The 20,797-nt window shown below is 42.8% G+C and overlaps 1 protein-coding gene across 1 annotated transcript in view; it reads right to left on the bottom strand.

Annotated features, from left to right (window-relative positions):
- Positions 1-20,797, bottom strand: part of TUSC3 (tumor suppressor candidate 3) — a 362,952-nt gene that overhangs the window by 25,206 nt on the left and 316,949 nt on the right. The window contains exon 8 of the mRNA XM_019526355.1: positions 1,670-1,744. Coding sequence (XP_019381900.1) covers positions 1,670-1,744 — 75 coding nt within the window. The remainder of the gene's footprint in view (positions 1-1,669; positions 1,745-20,797) is intronic.

Genomic DNA, 20,797 nt, shown 5'->3' with positions numbered 1-20,797 from the left:
CACAGCTGGCCCAGGCTCTGGACAGCTGCTGCCAGTCATGGACCCTGGTGGTGGGAAGGCTACAAGTAGCCCAGGCTCTGTGGCAGGCAGAAGATGCTCAGAGCCTCAGCTAGCTGCAGCAGGCAGCTGAGAAGCTGCAACCATTGCACTGGCATCTAGAGCCTTGGCCCGACTCCATGGCTAGTGACGGCAGCACACACACTTCGGGGCGTACAGCTGGGAAGGGGCCAGAGCAGTGCAATCCTGGTCCCTCTTCTGCCATCTGCCTTGAGTCGCACATTTCAACTGCTGCCAGCAATGAACCAGGCCAGACCTCAGTGCAGCTGTTTCCAGCCTCCTCACTGCCTGCTGTGAGCAGCCCAGGCTCTGTGGCAGGCAGCAGGGGCCAAACCACAGCTCTGGCTGGCTATGGCAGGTGGCCAGAGGGCTGCAAGCCACTGCACCAAGACTTGCAAAGCCCCCCCAGCCCCCCACAGCTTGCTGATCATGGCAGGGACACCCACACATTTCCAGGTGGATGGCAGGGAGGAGACCCCAGTACAGCTGTTTGCAGCCTGTATGCCACCTGCTGCAAGCAGCCCAGGCTCCATGGCCAGCAGTAGCTACACACACACCTTGGTTTGCACGGCAGGGAAGGGGCGGGGCAGTGTAACCCCGGCCCATCCCCTGCTATTGGCCTACAGGCATCTACTGCCAGCAATGAGGATTGGCCCCTCGCAGCTCACCTGTCATCTGCTCCTGGCAAGCCTAGTCAAGGTATGGGTCGAGGTGGGCTGTTTTCGGCACTCCAGCTGAAAATGTTGCTGACCCCTAGTTTAACCTTTTACCACTGAAGTCAAAGGGAGATGCTACAGAATACAGTGGGACCAGCTGCTACTTGGACTCAGAAGAAGAAGTTTAGCAGTGATTTCAGGGTCAGGTTGGACTGCCACTAGATGTTGATCTTGGAGCTTTACAGTCTAGATAATTGGCAGATAGGGGCTTCAGGCTCACTTATATCAATAGCTTATCAGTAAAGACCTACCGAATTTGAGGAGGCAGACAGGCAAATTTATGGGTCTGTTGTGGTGCCTGTTGCCACTTCTCTGGTTTTTTGTGGCAAGGCCACCCACATCACTGATTGCTCAAAGGACCCCAGCAGTGGTCCCCCACTCCTTGCCACAGACTGGCCAAGAGGGCTGCTCTTCAGATGGCCCCACCCCTCACCACTAACTGGCCAAGAGGGCTGCTGTTGAAGCAGTTCCACTAATTGGCAGCAAGGGCTGTGGCTGCATGATGGGCAGCCCTCTTGGCCAATCAGCAGCAGAGGGAGAAGGGGGCAGCCATCATCTTGTCTCCCTTTCTCTGTGCCAGTGACCATGATAATTAGTCATGCAAACCCATTACTACTGATGGAGTCATGGAGGTATAGATAGTCCCAAATGGGAAATGGCATACGTATAACACCTCTTTAGGATTTCACAAATGGAGATTGAACAGATAGAACTCATTTGGTTAGAAAGAAAAAAAAAAGTAAAATCAGAACACAAAAGTGCACACAGTTACACTAGCACAAAATCTGAAGCTAGGCTTTTGAAGATTTTTACTCTGAGTGTTAATTCTATTTATTTCTCAAAATACCTTTAATAAATAAAATGCAAAGATTCTGCTAGTTTATGAAATAACTTACTTCTCCTTTTTCCAACATCTCCTTTGGAAGTAGCAGCTTCATTTAGAAGAACCATTCCCATAGTGATAGCAGCATCTTTATAGCTGTTGTCAAGGAAACTGAAAAACGTGGAGGCCTCAAAATAATGAAAGTGCATTTAGAAATGAATATTTTCACTTTAAATAAAACAAAAATGTCAAGAATGCTCTATACTATAATTTATTGTCTTCCAATGTATTAAAAGCTGTGGAGAGATAAACGTTTAAATGTAGCGATAATTTTCCTTATGTAATCTTCATTTAGGATTCTTTTGGGTTTTATTGAAGTAAGCAACATTCAGCATTGAATAACTCAAAACAGTTTTAAAAAAGAAATACAAGTTCAAATGTGTTAAAAGTGGACCCCCATGATGTTTTGATGGTCGGTCATGAAAATGCAGGGGGAAAATCCTCTGAGCAAAGGTATGTGAAATCATGAAAGCCAAATAATTGTGATAATGCTTAATGAACACTTCCAGGAGACACATGCAGAACGCAAGCAGACAATTCTATTAATATACTGATTAACTGGTGCAAACTGAAGCAGTTAGAACGCATCATTTACTTTTTAGTTCTTTCAGACAAACAGTAGCTTTTCCTGCTATGCTGAAACAGTGGTTAATACTTTATTTGGCTGAGAACAATTTTAGTGAAGGCAACGTCTTCAGTCACTTCCAGTTTTTAGTGTCTAATTATGAGCTTTACAAATGCAAACAAGCACGTAATGATAAAACAATTTAACTAATTTAGCATGATCCTAAACCATTCACTTAATTGTTTGAAACTGTATCAGTGGAAAGGAACAGTTACTACTGTACTTAACATCTGTTCTGAACAGGAGGCATGCATGAATGCCATACTGAAAGATGGAGTGCATTGTGGGAGTTATATTGAAAATATGTATTTGAAGAAATAAGAACGTCACTAGCAGGCTAGATAGCCAGTGATATTTTTAATACTATGGCCTCTTCTGCAAGGGTCTTACATTTACTTTCATTTTTAAGTTACAAATCTTTAGCAAGGTTGCTGGTATAACAACCGTATATCATCATGCTACAATTTACTTTGTCTTTCATCTATTACACTTTCATTCCAAAATACAGGCAAGAGTATTTTAACATCTGTTCCCACATAACTGCATAACACTCCTCTAACCATCTCCAATTCCCCTCTCCCTGTGAGATCTTCCGTGCCTCAGTGCTCTATAATTGTTTCTACAAGTACCATGTATTCAAGAAATCGTTTCTGGAGAGGACATTACTACAGGGTCTGTGTTTTCTGATGCTTCCCTGTTTCTTGCCAAAATATCTTCTTGCATTGATGTTATGTTCTTGAAAATGGCTACTGGAACCATGTCATCAAAACAAATATTACAGTAGATTGATTGGGATTGCAAAATGTGTGACCATATCTGGGGCTGTGGACACACAGTACTTTTGTAGTGCTGCATATGCCTTTATAGCATGGCAAAAAGCAAGCATCCGTATGTTTAAGCTATTTGCAATGCTGCACAGGTGGTGGATCTATCACAGAATGGGATCTCTTACAAAAAAGTTAATGTTTGAAACTTCTCTAAAGCACAGGATTTTGTAGTGCTACATGCAATGTAAAGACAGTTACGTGTCTGGTACATGAGTTATATGTATCTCAAACTGCCAGCATCCCAGAATACTTTACGCTCTCTCTCCACTACAAGGAGAAGGGAAGAGTGGCTGGCTCCCTGACAGTCAGTGGAGAGAAGCGCTACAGCTTTGCTTTCTGTGCCAGTTGTTGCAGAGCTACCCTGGTGAACAGCTGCTGCTGCTGCGCTGTTGCTTCTGCTGTGGGAACAAGGGGAGTGAAAGAGAAGCTCCTATTATGCCTGGCTGGAGAGTGTGCCTTTCAGCTGACTCGAGGAAGGGGACTGTGAAGAAACATGAATGCACAGAAATGCATTTCACTCTACATTTTTGTACAAAAGAACTTGGGGTCTACAGTGGGCCATAAACTGAATATAAGCCAACAGTGTGTTCTTGATGACAAAAAAAGCCAGTAACATAGCAAGTTGTGTTAACAGAAGTGTCACTTGCAAATCAAGGGAAGTGATTCTTCTGCTTTATTTGGTGCTGGGGAGGCCTCATCTGGAATACTCTCTCCAGTATGGACCTAACTCTTCAAGAAAGATGTGGACAAATCAGAGACAGTCTAGCAGAGAGGAAAGGCTGAAAGAACAAGGATTATATAGCTTCCAGAAGAGAAGACTGAGGGGGGGAATCTGACAACCTTCTTCAGAACCTAAAGGGCGATTATAGAAAGGATGGACATGGATTACTCTCTGTGGTCACAGGACATAGGACTAGGAACAAAGGCCCCAAGCTGCAGTAGAGGAAATTTTGGTGGAATATTAGGAAGAACTTTGTGACTAAGATCATTGGAATCTGTCAAATCTCCATTCCTGGAAAATTTTCAAGACCAGGTTGGACAGACAATTGGCTAGGGTGGTTTAGACAGGGATGATCCTGCCTTAAGCAGGAGTCTGACTGGATGACCTCATGAGGTCCCTGTTAGGGTGACTGTATTTGGACCTTGGGGAGCACTGGATTTGTAGCTGAAACAAGGCTTTAATCTGTGGCCCTGCAAAAGCTGCTGACCACAAGGCAAAATGATATTTTAAAAGTAACATTGCAAGATGCTTAGGCAAGCAGTTTTCTAACCATATAGTAGTGTTGTAAAATCTTACGAATGCTTACGGTAAATGAGCCATTTGCTTATGTTAAGTAACCATCTTAATTGTGTCGACCATTTTCTGGAAAAGGCAGCAAGTAAGTCTGTGTGATGTGAACCAGCTACAGTAAGGAACAAGATAAGATATAGGGGTCTAAGGAATGTGGACATGGTACAACCTGGGACAGAAAAACAGACTGGAATGTGAAAAACAATATGTAACTGGTAACAGGATCCAAGATAAACATATGCGAAAAGGTGAATGGTGATTGGTGAAGAAGCCTCCAGAAGCTTCCAGGTTTTGGTCAAAGTCCGCCCATTGACCAAAGAAGTGAAGTCAAGGTCTTAGACATGCGCTCATAGCAAAAAGTCATGTAAATGAATGAAATGCACAGGCAATTCCATGTTAATGAAGTAAACAGTAAAGAGAGGCAGAGCTTGAAATGGGAGGAAATATGGGTGGAACCAAAGGAGGGGCAAAGGTGGAGTAAATGTTAACGAGCATGGACCAAGGTGTATAAATATGGAAGGAACTATTGTTCGTGGTAGGTCCCCTGGTTCATGGGCTGTGTGCCTGAGGGACCTTTGCCTGAAGCTGTCTCCATTCTGAATAAAGCTTTTGTAAGCAATGTGTGCTAGTGTTTGCTCCCTGTTTGCTCTGGCTAATGAGTAACAGGATCCATGAACAACTGGATCATGGTTTCCCTAGTCGTTGGGCACCACATGGAGTTGGGGTCTAACAGTCCCTTCCAGCCCTACTTTCCTATAATCCTATGACTGTAGTCCTACAAATATAATGTGCGTCCAAGGCTTAGATATACCTGGAAGCCTAACCTAACAATCAGACATACTTTCAACTCTAATGAGGGTGAAAAAGAATGTAAGATCAGTATCATTCTTGTCTGGAAAAAAACACAATCTTGTTACTGGAAGAATTCCAGGGGTTGATCTGGGAGAAAAGAACCACAAAAATAAAGAAAGAAAAATTTTCTTCAGATCAAGAGTTGTAAATGAAGAATAGATATTTCAAACATGCCACTTCTATAAACAGTATCTGAATTCAGTATTACATTATAGAAGCTTGAAAAAGCTTTAAGGAACCTTTTAATGACCAGACTCATCCTCATCAGTTATCTACATTGAACTAAGCTCTGTGTGTGTGTGTGTGTGCGTGCGTGCGCGTGTGTGCGCGCACACATCTCTTTCTCTCAAAAAATACCTGTTACTGTTGTCACACATTTGTCCACAGGGTATCCCCTGAGCCCTGGGTTTCTCCCCAGTTTTATGCTGCTTGGCCAAAGGAACAGGCTAAGGTTGCCCATGGATAATTCCTTATCCTGCAAACCTCAGTTCCGCTACCCTTATATTAGATATCACATCTGTAGCAAGGGAATCTCTGCCAGCTTCATGTATCTCCCCTTTGGGTTGTAAAAGAATTTTAGGGCATGGTATCTAACTTGCCCTGAGATCACTCTTTACCAGAGGCAATCAACAAGAAGACAAAACAACAAAAGGATTTTATAGGAGAAAGGAATTGTACAAGAAAAACTTACCACATTGTTTGAAGACAGGACAAAAAATAAGAAAAGAGTATTACCCTCTTATCTGCCTACAGTTTAGCACCTCTGACACTTTTCCAATTTTTCCAGAAATCAGCTTTCCTGGTCATCCTGCTAGCCCTCTCCACTGGTGACCTGGACTTTCTCAAAAAGCAGGACTATGTCATAGGAAACCCCTAAATAACTCCAAGCTACCACCCTCTTTCCCCACCATCAGCACTGTTTTTATTGCTCATGAGTTTCAGAATCCTCCAGAAATGTGTCTCTTTCCTGGGGCATCTAGAATTCCTCCAGCTAATAGCCCATTACTCTGAGATGTCTCTGCTATGGAGGGATTGATTTTTTCATTATAGGAAGACAATATCTTGAGTGCACATCCAAACAATAGTCCCTTCTAGCTGTGTTTGGGGGTGGCAATTGTTCTTGACCTAGTACCACAATGTCAAGAGATACTTAACAATTTTGCCTACTCCCTTTTCCTTATGTATACAACCCTCAGTTTCTTTGACTAAACCATGTCCAAAATCACAAAGATGCATACAGACAGCAGAACATAATAACCCTTTCAAAAATAAAAGTGACATAAATGAATACAGTATAACGCTGGCTTTTCACTGGGACCACATATACCATCAGTAAAACAAACAAAAAAATCATCGTGACATCCCATGAACACGCCAAAATATGGTGGGGTTTGTGACAACCATACTTGATTACAATGGGATATACACACAAACTTAACTGCTTTAATTGAATGGACGTGTTAACAATGTGCTTAAATGTAAGTGCTGGTTATGGGTTTTGCTCATTTGGGGCCAGCTGCAAAAAAAACAACAATGAAGAGTTAAGAATGGAAGTCAGAATTACAGAATACTGCTTAAGTATTGTGTAAAAAAGCAACCAGCAATTCATGGTATAAAGCAAATTTTAGCAAGCCTTGAGGACTAATACATTTCACATGTTACTGCAATGTCAATAGCGCCAGTGGTATTAGTGAAGGGGAAAATATATAATGTCTCACTTGGCTGTCTTTATTTCATATGTGTAAATGTAATGGCCAATTGCTTTCAGGACCAATGAGCAAAGCAGAATTAGATTTCTGTAAAGGAAATACATGGCCAATACATAATCTCATTATGCAGATAAAGGAAATGTATTTAAAAACAGCAAATATGTAAAGTTTTCCAAATTTTAAGCTTAATCAACCCTAAGGAAGCAGAATGTGCTGTTTCAAAGGAAATCTTAGAACCACTACCTAGCTTTTTGTTTTGTAACCATTATTGATTCTAAAGATCTAAATAGCAAAATTAGGCTGAACTCATGTCCAAGCTATGACTGAAGCTGGGAAAAGCCCAGAAATTCACAGATACAAATGCTCTGTTCTCATCTTACCTCACCTCTTTGTGTAAAGCAAGCAAGCAAAGAACTCCACATTGTGTAAAATCTTATATTTTATACTGACTACAAAAAGAGCGAGATAAGTGGCTCAGATTTTATTTCTCACTTTTAACTGTTTTTTAAAGGACCCAAATGAAAAGGAAACATATAAAGAGAAACCAAAATAAAACTCTCCTACTCATATCTTACTCATAACTTCTCATTTTATAACTTAGCCCTCTGAGTCTACTTGACCCAGTGCTAGAGACACTGAAGCTTTGATTTCTTATAAATGATGCTGAAAAGGCTCGTTGCAACTGGTAATGCTATCAGTGGTCACTTCTACAATATGGAACATGAAATGGAATGTACAAGAAAATTATTTTAAGAAAAAAAAAAAAAAGGAAAAAACTTCATACGACAAACAACCCCCCAATATTTTGGCTGCTCCAGTTTTTGATATTTTTAAAAAGGATCCTGGAATACCGTGTTAATCAAAGCTGTGTTAATTAAATGGGATAGCAAAAATATTCTCATTTGGACTTTTCTAAACCCATAGCTTTCACAGATGTATACCTTTGAAGCTATAGTCTGAGCACAATAGAATGAAAAGGATGGTGAAAAGAGACTTAAATAGTTGTATACCTTAGTTTTTAGAGTACAATGTAGAATAAGCCATGAAAGACTGAATAAAAGGGACCAGAAGAAAAAGATTTTTTTTTTTTTTTATTATTATTAAACAAGGGTAAAGACTCGTAGTATTTTTGCAACTCTAGCATCAGTTTTGGAAAGGATATCTGTTTAACCAGCCACGGCTAAGGATATAACAATGGCAATGGTATTCTTTTATCTTTAAAATTAGCTTCAGCAGAAAAACTGATAAAGGTTTGGGGGTAATTGGTCAAAAGCCCCAGAGAGCACTGATGCTCTGTCTAGGTTCCAGAGAGCAAGGAAAGGAAACTCACCTTATGAATCAACATTTTGATTTAAAAAAAAAAAAGAACTACCCATTATGGGAACCCATGCACCTCCTTTTCTATCTAGTGAAGTCATACATGGTGACTTCTGGCAAAAGAAACCAAATGTCAGCAATATCTACATTGTCTATATGTCATACAATGTCTACTGGCACACAGTCATTCTGTACCAGAGCTTCTGTTTTCTTGCCTGACCTTATGTTTTAATTCAGTTTTATACAGTTAGGAAGAAGAGTTTGTTTCATACAAAGAGACCTCACTTTTTTGCAAACAGGAATTCCTTCGGGGTGATGAGATGGCAGAAGAGTTCTTTTGCTAGGGATCTTTGGCCAGCCTTATTCTGCTTAATTTTCTCAGACTCACATCATTGCCTTTTAAGCTTCACTCACATCGTTACATTTTTGCTTTGGCTGCTGCCTTTCAGGTACAGTCAACTTTGCTGAATTTCAGCTTCATTTGGTTGGCTTTTACCTCCAAATGACACTAGCTTCACATTGCCACAATTGAGCTTGGGGCACATCGTTTACTTTAACTCTATGGCGTTAAAGGTAAAAATCAACCATATTGAATTGTGGTTTCAGTTCCACCATCATCTTCATATTACGGAATATTTAGCTTCTATTTCCATTATTTTCTGTGTCATCTTGTTTTTTATTTGGATGCATCATAAAGGGGTATGTCAATTCAGTCAAAACATTTTTCTATAACATAATTTTCTTATCGCATAAAATAATTAAAATTTCGTCAGTAAAGTGTCTACGTCTAAGTTTTCTGTTTGAAGTAGTGAGATGACATTTTGAGTTTCATTTTATAGTTATTCTTGAATTTCCTTCACTGTGCATTATAGAAATGTTTCACTCATCTAATATTGCCAGAATATAGATATGGCTAGAAAGCATTCCAAATTCCCATTGTCATGGTTTCAGATAAATGTACCCCTATACAGTGAATCTTGCACATAATATACAGTTTAATCATTTCCCCTCCTCATTTCTAATTTGGAATGCTTTTAATTTGGTGAATTATTAAATTCCTTCCTATTCTCAGTGGCAGAATCTGCTCAGTTGTTCACAGCAACTGACAACACATGCTATTCAACCAGAGTACTGGAAAATGGTTTGAAAAAGGTGATACTGGAAAAAGAGTAGTTTTATCCCAGGATAACAATAAACGGGGTAACTGCAAAATTCAAGTGAGGGGAAAGTACTATATATTAGTTTCTTACAATTAATTACAATTATTATTATAATTACAATTATTATAATTCTTACAGCCTACAAAATCAGAATCCACAAATGGCAAGAGTGAACACAGAACTCTAGTATCTTCAAACTGTATTAAAGCTATTAGTAGTAGGTAAGGGCTAGTTTATATTGGCATGGTCTATTAGAAAATTTCATCACTATTAATTTCAGCCAAAATGCCCAAGAAGGTCAGAGTCTTGATAAAATTATATTTATATTTTCCTACTTTCAAGCTGTTGTGGGGCCCGACGGCCGTGGGGGAAGCAAGCTCATCCAGTTCTAGCACCTAGCGGAGATCACCCAATTCTTATCTGCCATGTCCTGATGTTGAATTTCTCTTAGTTGGGAGACGGTCTGCTTCTGCTTCTGCTGCATGAGCTGGGTCCGCTTCTTTTATGGGGCTCCAACATTCCCTACACCCTGTCCAATGCCATGCTGTGGTTATAGCATATGTTGCACTCTTGGTTCTCAATGAGTGTTCTTCTTTTGTTCTTCACCCTTGCAGACCCCCACTCATCTCAGGCCTGGTTTATGGAGACTGTGACTGAACCGGCTCTCTGTTCAGCTGGTCATGACACAATCCATGGAAGAGAAATGGAGGACAACACAAATGGTGAAAAAGAACTCAGGTAAGTCTTGGCCAGTAGGGTCATTGTTACTGCAAACTGTGAGCACTAGCTCCAAGATAATCCAGTCCTTAGGGCTGCAGGTCTTTCTTAAGTGATCAGCTCTCTGAAAGAAATAAAAGGAACCAAAAGGAAATATACAGGACTTCCTGGCTCCCTTCATCCCAGATTGGGCGTTTCCAGCCTTGGATGCTTTGGCATCTGTCATTAAAGCTTCAGTGACACCTGCTACCTTCCCAGGTGTGGCCAGTACATCCACCTGCCCTTATCAACTCAGCTCCTTGGTAAGCCTCAAGTTGGCTCCCCTGCCAATGTGACTAAGCTGGCATTAGTTCAATCCTACACTTTTTCCTAGGGCTGCAGCCCAGCCTTCTGGGCCCTGAGACCCACTAAGGTAAAAGAAAAAACAACCAGAAAGCAAAACCTGCTCGGAGTGCTGCTGGCTTTCCCAGTTCACTGCTTTCCTTCAGCACATCTACCTGCCAGTGCTCCCTGCTGTTCCTGCTGTTGTGGTCTTTGCGGTGGCACTTTAAATAAATGGAGCTCCTCTGGGCTGCCAAGGGTTAGTTCTGTCGGTTCTCTGCAGCCCAGAAATCAGCACCGGTGCCTCGGCGGTCCCAGGTCCCTGTACTCCTTTGGCATCTGTATGTTTGTCCCTCCAGCCCTGGCAGTAGATACTTGCACTGCCTCAGGTGGGGCCAATCTTGGTTGAGCAGCTGCTGATGAACTGTGTCGGCTGCCAGTCAGTCATCATAGTTGGCTCCAGTGGGGTCAGTAAGTTTCTCTCTGCTGTGAGCTTAGAAGAGTTGACAATCCTTTTATAGTACTTCATTTCAATTATATGTTGTATAACAACAACGGACAAATCCAAGATTTAATCATGAAGCTGAGCATATAATGAACTATGACTTTGACAGGTAAATGCAGATTTGGGATATAAAAATTACAGCATTGACATAGTGATATCATCACCTCGTCCAGGATAATGCCCACAGCTATCCTGTGATGTAATAATATTTTAATTATTCACTTTTAAAAATGCAGATTACTAGGGAATTCTAATGTTTAGCAACTGACCTAGTCTATCAATGATTCAAAAGGGTATTATAACAATCTTTTTTTCACAGCTACTGACTCTTCAGCATTGACATATTTACTCTATCTGGTATCCTCTTAGATCTTGCATTTCAGACTCTTGAAAGAACTGTAAAGATACTTGTTCTTGCAACTTTTAAAATATGCGCTTAGTTTTATTATTTGGTTAAAACAATGACCTCTGTATTAACAGAAAAACCAGGGAATCCTAAAATTACCACACACAGGTATGCACCCACTCAGGCTATATTAAACTAATCAATATGTGAGCAGTTAGTCCAAAAGATTGGCTGCATTCATTTAAACTCAGTATTTCTTAATGACCTCTGGCTTGTAGTGAGAGACAAAGAAAAACGTGATTATCACATTTGGATAGTTCCTGGATTTTAATAAATAGACAAAAGTTAAATCAGATTTATATCAGATTTTAAATCAATGGCTTAATGTTTATTTAGGAGGAAGTATCAAGCGGAGTTCCGCATTATTCTCATAAATAATTTGGAAAATGGGACCGAGTGCATGCTCAGCAAATTTATGCATGACACCAAGTTGGGTGGAGCGATAGACACTCTGGAGGTTATCGTTAAGAGTCAAAAGAAGGGTCAAGCAACCATCACGGCTGAACAGGGAAATCCAGTAAAGCCTAGGAATGAAAAAAAGAGGCATACAGACTATGGAAGCAGAGGATGGCCACCAACAAGGAATATATCTGCTTGACTCATGATTGCAGGGAGTCAATTCGAAAGGCCAAGGCAGCAATGGAATGCACGTTGGCAACAAATATTAAAGACAACAAAAAGTCCCTTTTCAGGTATATAGGAAGCAAAAAGAAGGCACATGGTAATATAGGACCCCTACAGGAGAGGCTAGGGCAATTAGTGACAGACAGGAGGGACAAAGCTGAGCTCTTCAATCATTTCTTTGCATCAGTATTCCTGAATATGGATATAGACATTAGGGATGTGTAAAGTGGGCCTTATTCGATTAGGATTTGGCCTCAGTCAGGGACAGTGATTCGATACGTTAATTCCGATCACCGTCCCCAATTCAATTTGGCTGAATCTGAATCTTCGATGCCGATTCGGAGAATCCGTGGTTTGGACATAGACAGAAATGTTTTTTCTACATACCTCGTGGAATCAGTGCGGCTTCTGAACGCTGCAATACTGCAGTGCATGGAGCATCCACAGGAGTGAGGGGGGCGGCTCTCCACGTGCTCGGCAATGAACCCAGAAGTGCTTCTGGTCCACTTCTGGGTCTGCCAGGGAGCATGCTGAGGGCCCCCCCATGCTCTCCTGGCTCAGTGATCAGCCGCGGGGGGGCCCTGGGTGCCCCCCCCCCCGACCCAGGAGGCACCAGTTGCTGAGCTAAGGGTGCTTCTGGTCCACTTCTGGGTCTGTTGCTGAGCACGCTGGGGAGCTCCCCTATGCTTCTGTGGGACACTCCATGCACCCCAGCATCACAGTGTTCATGAGCTGCCTGCTACATAGAGATATGTAGAAAAAAACATTTAAAGCTGTGGCTATGTCCACATCACTGCATCTTTCCAAATCTCTCTGAATTGATTCGGAGGTTTCCGATTCTATTTTGAGAGATTAAAGGGTTCTCTGAATTGATTTGGATTCAAAGATTTGGCCACCAAATCAGACCGAATCTCAGCCAAATTGAATCCAGGGCCAAAGCTCTGCACAGTCCTAATAGGCATATCTCCAAAATGGACTGTAGACAGGCATAAGAGTGTCACCAGCCCACCAATGGTTAGTGCTGACCTAGTGAAGGGGCACTTGGAGAGGCTTGATGTGTTCAAGTTAGCAGGCCCAGATGATTTTCACCACCCAACGGTGCTGAGGGAATTAGCCAGTGTCATAGCAGAACCAATGGCAAGACTGTTTGACCACTCATGGAGCTCAGGACAGGTCCCAGAGAACTGGAAAAGGGCCAATGTGGTCCCTATCTTCAAAAGGGGGAAGAGGGAGGACCCGGGTAACTATAGATGGGTTAGTCTCACCTCTATCCTACGGAAAACCTTTGAAAAAATTGTTAAGGATCACATCTGCAGGAATCCAGCAGGAAAAATAATGGTGAAGGGCAACCAACATGGATTCATAGCAGGTAGATTCTGCCTTATTAACCTTGTTTCTTTTTATGAGTCAAGGCAGATGTCATATACTTGGATTTCAAAAAAGTCTTTGATACGGTGTCACATCCCATTGTTATAAAAAAAAAAAATGAAGCGGCTGTAACTTAGATGATTATACAGTTAGGTGAGAGGCAAATTGGTTAATGGGACACACCCAGAGAGTGGTGGTGGACAGATCAGTATCGACCTGGAAAGATGTGGGCAGTGTCCCCCAGGGATCAGTCCTCAGGCCAGTGCTGTTCAATATCTTCTTCAGTGATTTGGATGAGGGCGTAGAGAGCACACTGTCCAAATTTGTGAATGACACCAAATTATGGGGCAAGTTAGACACATTGGAGGGTAGAGAATGGATCCAGGCAGATTTGGATAGGCTGAAAAGGTGGGCAGAATAAAACAGGGTGCAGTTCAACAAAGGTAAGTGCAAAATGCTGCACCTAGGGAAAAGGAATCACCAACACCCATACAGATTTTGGAAACATAGTTGATTCAAAGATGAATATCAGTTGATAATGTGACAAAGTGATCAATAAAACTAACTGCACTCTATCGTACATTAGCAGGTGCATCACAAACAGGTGCAAGTTGGTGACACTTCCCCTCTATGTTGCATTGGTAAGCTCTCAGCTGGAGTACTGCACCTAGTTTTGGGTGTCACACTTCAAGAGGGATGAACCTTGAGAGGGTCCAGAGGAGGGCCACTTGTATGGTTAGGGGCCTGCAGGAAAGGACCTACAAGGAGAGATTGAGGGACCTGGATCTCTTCAGCCTCCATATGAGAAGGCTGAAAGGGGATCTGGTGGCCATCTATAAATTTGTTAAGGGGAGGAGAGGCAGCAAGGAATAGAAGGTACTCTATTTACCAAGGTGCTCCTTGAAGTAACTAGAAACAATGGCCACAAACTGACAGACAGCAGATTCAGATTAGACATTAGGAAGAACTTCTTTACGGTAAGGGTTACCAGAATCTAGAATGGATCTCCAAGGGAGGTGGTGCCCTCCTCTACCTTAGAAATTTTTAAGAGGAGACTGGACAAACACCTGGCTGGGGTCATCTGACACCAGCACTCTTTTCTGCCCATGGGCAGGGGGTCAGACTCGATCTTATGAGGTCCCTTCTGACCCTAGAAATCTATGAATTATGAAGAAGTTTTTCCTTATACCCAGTCTGAAACCTTCTAGGAGTTTATGACCACTGGTTCTACTTTTTGACTGGGGTGCTTTAGTGAACAGTTGTTTGCGTAGCCCCTGATGCTCACCCCTGATATATTTGTAAGCTGCCACCAAATCCCCCTGAAGTCTTTTCTTTTCCAGGCCGAACGCTCCCATATTTGTCAGCCTTTCCTTATATGGCTTGCTCTTCAGGCCTCTAATCATATGAATGGCTCTTCTCTGGACTCCCTCAAGCTTCTCCATATCCTTCTTGAATTGTGTCACCCGAACTGCATGCAGTATTCCAGTTTTGGCCTCACCAATGAGAATAGAGAAGGAGAATAACTTCCTTAATTTTGCTTGAGATGCATTGGTTGATGCCTGCCAATATCCTGTTTGCTCTGCTAACTGTAGCATCACACTGGTGGTTCATATTCATTTTATCTTCAATTATGAACCCCAGGTCCCTTTCAGAAATGGTGCTAGCTAGTGTAGCGCCACCAAGCCTGTAAGTTTGTTGTGGATTTTTCCTCCCCAGATGGAGCACTTTACACTTCTCAGTGTTGAACAGCATCTGGTTCTGGCCTGTCCACCTAACTAATCTGTCTAGGTCCACCTGGATTATCATCTGCCCACCCTGTGTGGCCACAATTACTCACAGCTTAGTGTCATTGGAGAACTCTGCCAGTGTGATTTTCACCCCGACATTTAAATCATTGATGAAGATGTTAAAAAGCACTGCTCCGAGTAACAAGCCTTGGCCCTCCTGGGCTGAGGATTCCTCAACAGGTCCCCCCTGAACCCCACTAGTCTCAATCAGCCTTTGTGCTAAATAGGCTCTCTCAGCCTGGCAGTGCCCCTGCAGGATACCTATATATCCCCATCAACAGCAGGTTAGACAGAGGCCTGGCCGGGATGGTTTTGTCAGGGACGATTGAGTCAGAGATGACTGAGTCATCTAGTCCAGCCCCCTTGAGTAGGAGGCTGGACTAGATGACCTCATAAGGTCCCATGGTCCTTTCTTATGATCCTATGAATGCTATTCAGTGTTTAAAAAGTTTTGGCCACATAGAAATCCCACCCAGGTTTAGCAAATAATTTCTGTAAACAGGTGGTGGTGAACTTTCTCTTTCCAGCTATTCTTTTGTAATAATAATTTAGATCCAGTTTTGAAGTTTTATGTTAATATGTATTTTTAAACAAAAGCCCTGTTATGTCATAAGAACTGACACTTTGTAAAAGTAATAATTGATTTTTAAAGTGATTTTTTTAGCTAATGACATCATATTATAAAATTATAAATGTTAATGCTATTATATTAAACCATGGAGGATAATTACCTGTACTGTTTATTATTTTGTATATGGAAAATCAAGACTACATTAAGAATATAAAAGCCAATTTAAACAGATCTGGAAAAGATCTTGTAGAATTGAAATTTTTATCCACGAATCTCTGAAGTTCTGAGTAATATATCTGATTTTGATCAACAAAGTTAATTTGTGGTTGCAGTAGGGTTGTCTCTTCACCGTGCTTTACTTACGTAATTCCACTGAAGCCCACAGAGTTACACATGTAGAAAACCACTTTTATTTTGTGTGAGAAAATCAAGTTTAACTCTAAGTTGACATCAACCCATGTTACAGACATTACACAATTTATTATTACTAATTCATTATTACTATTTCTAGATATTTTATTTCCGCTGCCTCTGGCATCAAGCACAGCAGCGATAGATTAGATGTATGCAAGACTGGAGTGCAAGCTAGCCAAAAATAAGAACGGGTTACAAACTGTGATCCTCCTCTAAGAAATATAGGATGAACAAAATTGATTATAATGTTGTACAGTCTACTATGATTCTAAAAACAAAGCTTTTCTTTAACTTTATTTTTGGTGTTAAAGTAAATCTAGATATCTCACTTAACATAATGATTTCACATTGACTTGGTTGAACTTGACCTTCTTCCTTGCAATAATTTAATTATATTTATAGCAGTGAAAGACATTGGCAGATGTTAAAAAGGAATAACCTACAATATAGTAACAATGGTGAAAATACCAACCTTACTGATCATGTAGTTAAAAAACAGGAGAATCCTGTTAGAGTTGTTGATTCACTGTATGACAATGGGCAAGACACGTGACCCCCTTGTACTTCAGCTAACACAGCTGGAAAACTGAAAAATCAGAATCTTCTTGAAAACCAGATGCTGCCTCTGAACTGAGATACTTGAAGGAAATAAATTACAAACATAAATCAGGTCAGTGGTTCACAGTGAATTAGCCAACCAGTTAACCTGTTTTACAACTGATCTGATATTAGATGCACTTTTAAAAACATATTTGAAACGTTAGAAAGCATCTATAAAATGTCACTAATAAAGTTGCATATTGTTGAATGGTAACACCATTTAAGGTTTTTGAGAGTCACTTAGCCATTTTCTTTATGGAATTGCTGTTAAAGTGCCCACAGTTAAGGATTTACCTGGGTTTCTTTTATTTCACAGGATAGTGCCCAGACACTGCAACTAGAAGCCACTGTACCAGGTACTGAATATTCAGTGAGACAAATTATACTGCTTCATGGCAGACACAACTTGTTTGTCTTCATGGCAGACACAACATGTAAGAGTGGGACTATATGAAGGTAATTTGTGTAGTAGAACTCTTCCCCACAAAAATTTCTTTTAAGTGTTCAGGTAAGATGCATAGAAAAGCTTGGTGTCATACTTTAGAGATAAATTTAAGGTCATGCATAAAAGACGTAAGGGGAGTGCTTAAATAAGCTTATTGCATATGATGCCAACCAGGCTACTGAAGTATAAAAGATAAACATCTCCAAACCTATCAAGAGAAAATACTTTGATTTTGTTCACTGTATATACCTTGAAATGTAATTACATTCAAATAATGTTTTAGAACAACAATAAAGAATGACAAAGAGACTGTAAGTCATATGGCACAAGAAATATTTCATCTTACTACAATCCAAAAAAGCAAATGTTATACTCTATAAAAGAGACTAGCATATTTACTATTATTTACATTTATTTAATGTCATAAATATTCATGGAACTTTGAAATGAAATACAGTTATTGCTCCCCAAAATTACTAGAGGCCTGAGAAGGAAAACTTGGATATTTTACTATGAAGTAAAGACAGCCTTTTTATCAATCTTAACTGTTCTTCCATGAAAATGACGTTAGTACATTTTTCAAGCCCTTCAGTGATCAGCTAGAGATAACAGAAGCAGAAATTGTGAGGCCTGGAAGCTCCTAGTCATGAACTGGCATGAAGGTGGTAGTTACAAGAAGGCAGTCTTGGAGTCTAGAAGGAGTCCAAGACGGGTGGTTGTTCCTCAAGGAGACGATCTCCAAGCTCAAAGGGAGTCAGTCCCAATGCACACCAAGGGGGGAAGAAGTGCTAAGAAGCCCCCATGGTTCGACAAAGGCATCCAGGGATGCCTGAGGGCAAAAAAGGAGGCATAGAAACAGTGGAAGCAAGGGGCTATCACCAAGGAGGATGACACTGCCATTGCTTGGGACTGGAGGGAGGCTGTTAGGAAGGTCAAGGCAGAGATAGAGCTAGGGCTAGCAACCAAAATTAAGGATAATAAAAAGTCCTTTTTCAAATACACAGGAAGTAAGAAAAAGGCACTGGGTGACGTGCAGCCCCTACAGAATAGGCTTGGCAATCTGGTGATTGTGGCAAATGAAAAAGCTGACCTCTTTAACAAATTCTTTGCCTCCATATTCCTAAGCAGGGACTGGGACATCTCCCCCACTAGAATTGCAGATGGACCCAGGGGAGGCACCGCCATGCCTAGGGTCAGGGATGACCTAGTTAGGGAACTTTTGGAGGGTTGGACGTGTTTAAATCAGTAAGTCCAGATGCTCTTCACCCGAGGGTGCTGTGGGAATTGGCAGGAGTCATAGCGGGGCCCCTGGCACAGCTCTATGAGTGCTCATAGGGCTCTGGCCAGGTACTAGAGGATTGGAAAAGGACCAATGTGGTTCCCATTTACAAGAAGGGGAGAAAAGAGGATCCTGGCAATTATAGACCAGTCAGTCTTACCTCGGTTCTTGGGAAGACCTTTGAGAAAATTATCAAGGAGCACATCTCCAAGGGCCCAGCAGGGGAGGTAATGCTCAGGGGCAACCAACATGGGTTCACTGAGGGCAGGTCCTGCCTAACTAACCTGGTTTCTTTTTATAATCAGGTCACAAAGTCCCTGGATGTGGGTGTGGGGATGGATGTTGTCTTCCTGGACTTTAAAAAGGCCTCTGACATGGTTTCCCAACACATTCTTTTAAAAAAACTTGGTGACTGTGGCACTGATGCCTACACAGTCAGATGGGTGGAAAATTGGCTAGATGGTCACACCCAGAGAGTGGTGATGGGTGGGTCGTTTTCGACCTGGAGGGATGCGGGCAGTGGAGTCTCCCAGGGCTCGGTCCTGGGGCCTGTACTGTTTAACATCTTTACCTGTGATGTGGATTTGGGTGTGGAATGCACACTGTCCAAATTTGCTGATGACACCAAGTTGTGGGGCGAGGTGGGCATGCTGGAGGGGAGGACCAGAATCCAGCTAGATCTAGACAGGTTAGAGGTGGGCGGATGAGAAAAGGATGGAATTCAACACAGACAAGTGCAAGGTACTGCATCTAGGAAAAAGGAACCAGCAACACACCTACAGGCTGGGGAACACCCCTGTCAACTCAGTGGTAGAAAGGGATCTTGGAGTCATTGTTCACTCCAGGATGAACATGAGCCGCCAATGCAAGAAAGCAGTCACTAAGGCTAACCACATCTTGTTGTGCATCTACAGATGCATCACAAGCAGGTTCAGGGAGGTGATCCTTCCCCTCTATGTGGCATTGGTCAGGTCGCAGTTGGAGTACTGCATCCAGTTCTGGGTGCCACACTTCAAGAAGGATGTGGCTACCACTGAGGGTCCAGTGGAGGACCACTCGCATGGTTAAGGGGCAGCAGGGCAGGCCCTATGAAGACCGGCTAAAGGGCCTGAATCTATTCAGCCTCCACAAGAGAAGGCTGAGAGGGCATCTGGTGACCATTTACAAACCTACCAGGTGGGCCCAGCAGGAATTGAGGGAAGCTCTGTTCCCCCGGGGCACCACCCAGGGTTACTAGGAATAACAGCAACAAATTGTTAGAGAGAAGGTTCAGGCTGGCCATCAGGAGACATCAGACAGGCTCGAGGAGTGGCGAGAGATGCATGGATATAAGCCTCCTGTGCCCCCCTCCCCGAAGCCCCCTCCGCAGCTGTGGAGCACACCCTGGCCCCCAACACAGCCGGACATAAGCGGGGCCCGTCGTGGGAGGGGGTTAACCTTGCACCGCCCCACCCCAGCTCCTACTTTGCCCAGCCCCCCAGGCAGCCAAGCGACTGGAGGCTTGCGAACAGTCCACACAAACAGGTGCACTTGTCTGCGTGTGAGTTAGCATGGAGTTTGCGCAGGAGGGTAAGCGGGAGGGCCCAAGGGAAGGCAGTCAGAGCTGCAGCCAGCCTCCCAGTGGCATGATGCCGATGGGAATGCACTGTAACTTGAGGGTCCTCTTGGGGTTTGTGGCCTGCGCCCTCTGGTGCTTTAGAGGCCTCCACCCAGACGGAGTCCATGGTTCTTGGCTCCATGCAGATAGAGCCTCCAGGTCTTGGCTCTGGGGGCTGCCTGTCACTTTTTCAGGCTCTGGGGTCCGGGAGCATGGCCACCTCCCCTTGTGAAATCTGTTCCCTTTTTGGGGTCTCTGGCATACCAGCTGGAGGAGCTCCAGGCCACAGTCCAGAGACTGCATGCCATCAGGGATGGTGAGCAGGAGACAGACTCCTACTGCCAGACCCTTCCCCCCCAGGAGACGGAGGGTAGACTAAGGTCTCCTTCCAGGAGAAGGCAGCCTCCACAAGAGAAGGCTGAGGGGGGATCTAGTTGCCTGTTACAAACTTGTCAGAGGGGACCAGCAGGCACTGGGGAAGTCCCTGTTCCCCTGTGCACTACCAGGAGTGACCAGGAATAACAGTCACATGCTGGCAGAGGGTAGATTTAGGCTAGATATCAGGAGGCGCTACTTCATGGTCAGGGCGGCTAGGATCTGGAAACAGCTTCCAAGAGAAGTGGTGCTGGCTCCTACCCTGGGGGTCTTTAAGAGGAGGCTAGATGTACACCTTGCTGGGATCATTTGACCCCAGTACTCTTTCCTGCCATGGCAGGGGGTCGGACT

Source organism: Gavialis gangeticus, unplaced genomic scaffold (genome assembly GCF_001723915.1).
Source record: "Gavialis gangeticus isolate Ggan-Ray unplaced genomic scaffold, GavGan_comp1, whole genome shotgun sequence".
Taxonomy (NCBI): Eukaryota; Metazoa; Chordata; order Crocodylia; family Gavialidae; genus Gavialis; species Gavialis gangeticus.
The sequence above is the reverse complement of the archived record's forward strand: the minus strand, read 5'-3'. Positions and strand labels throughout refer to the sequence as shown.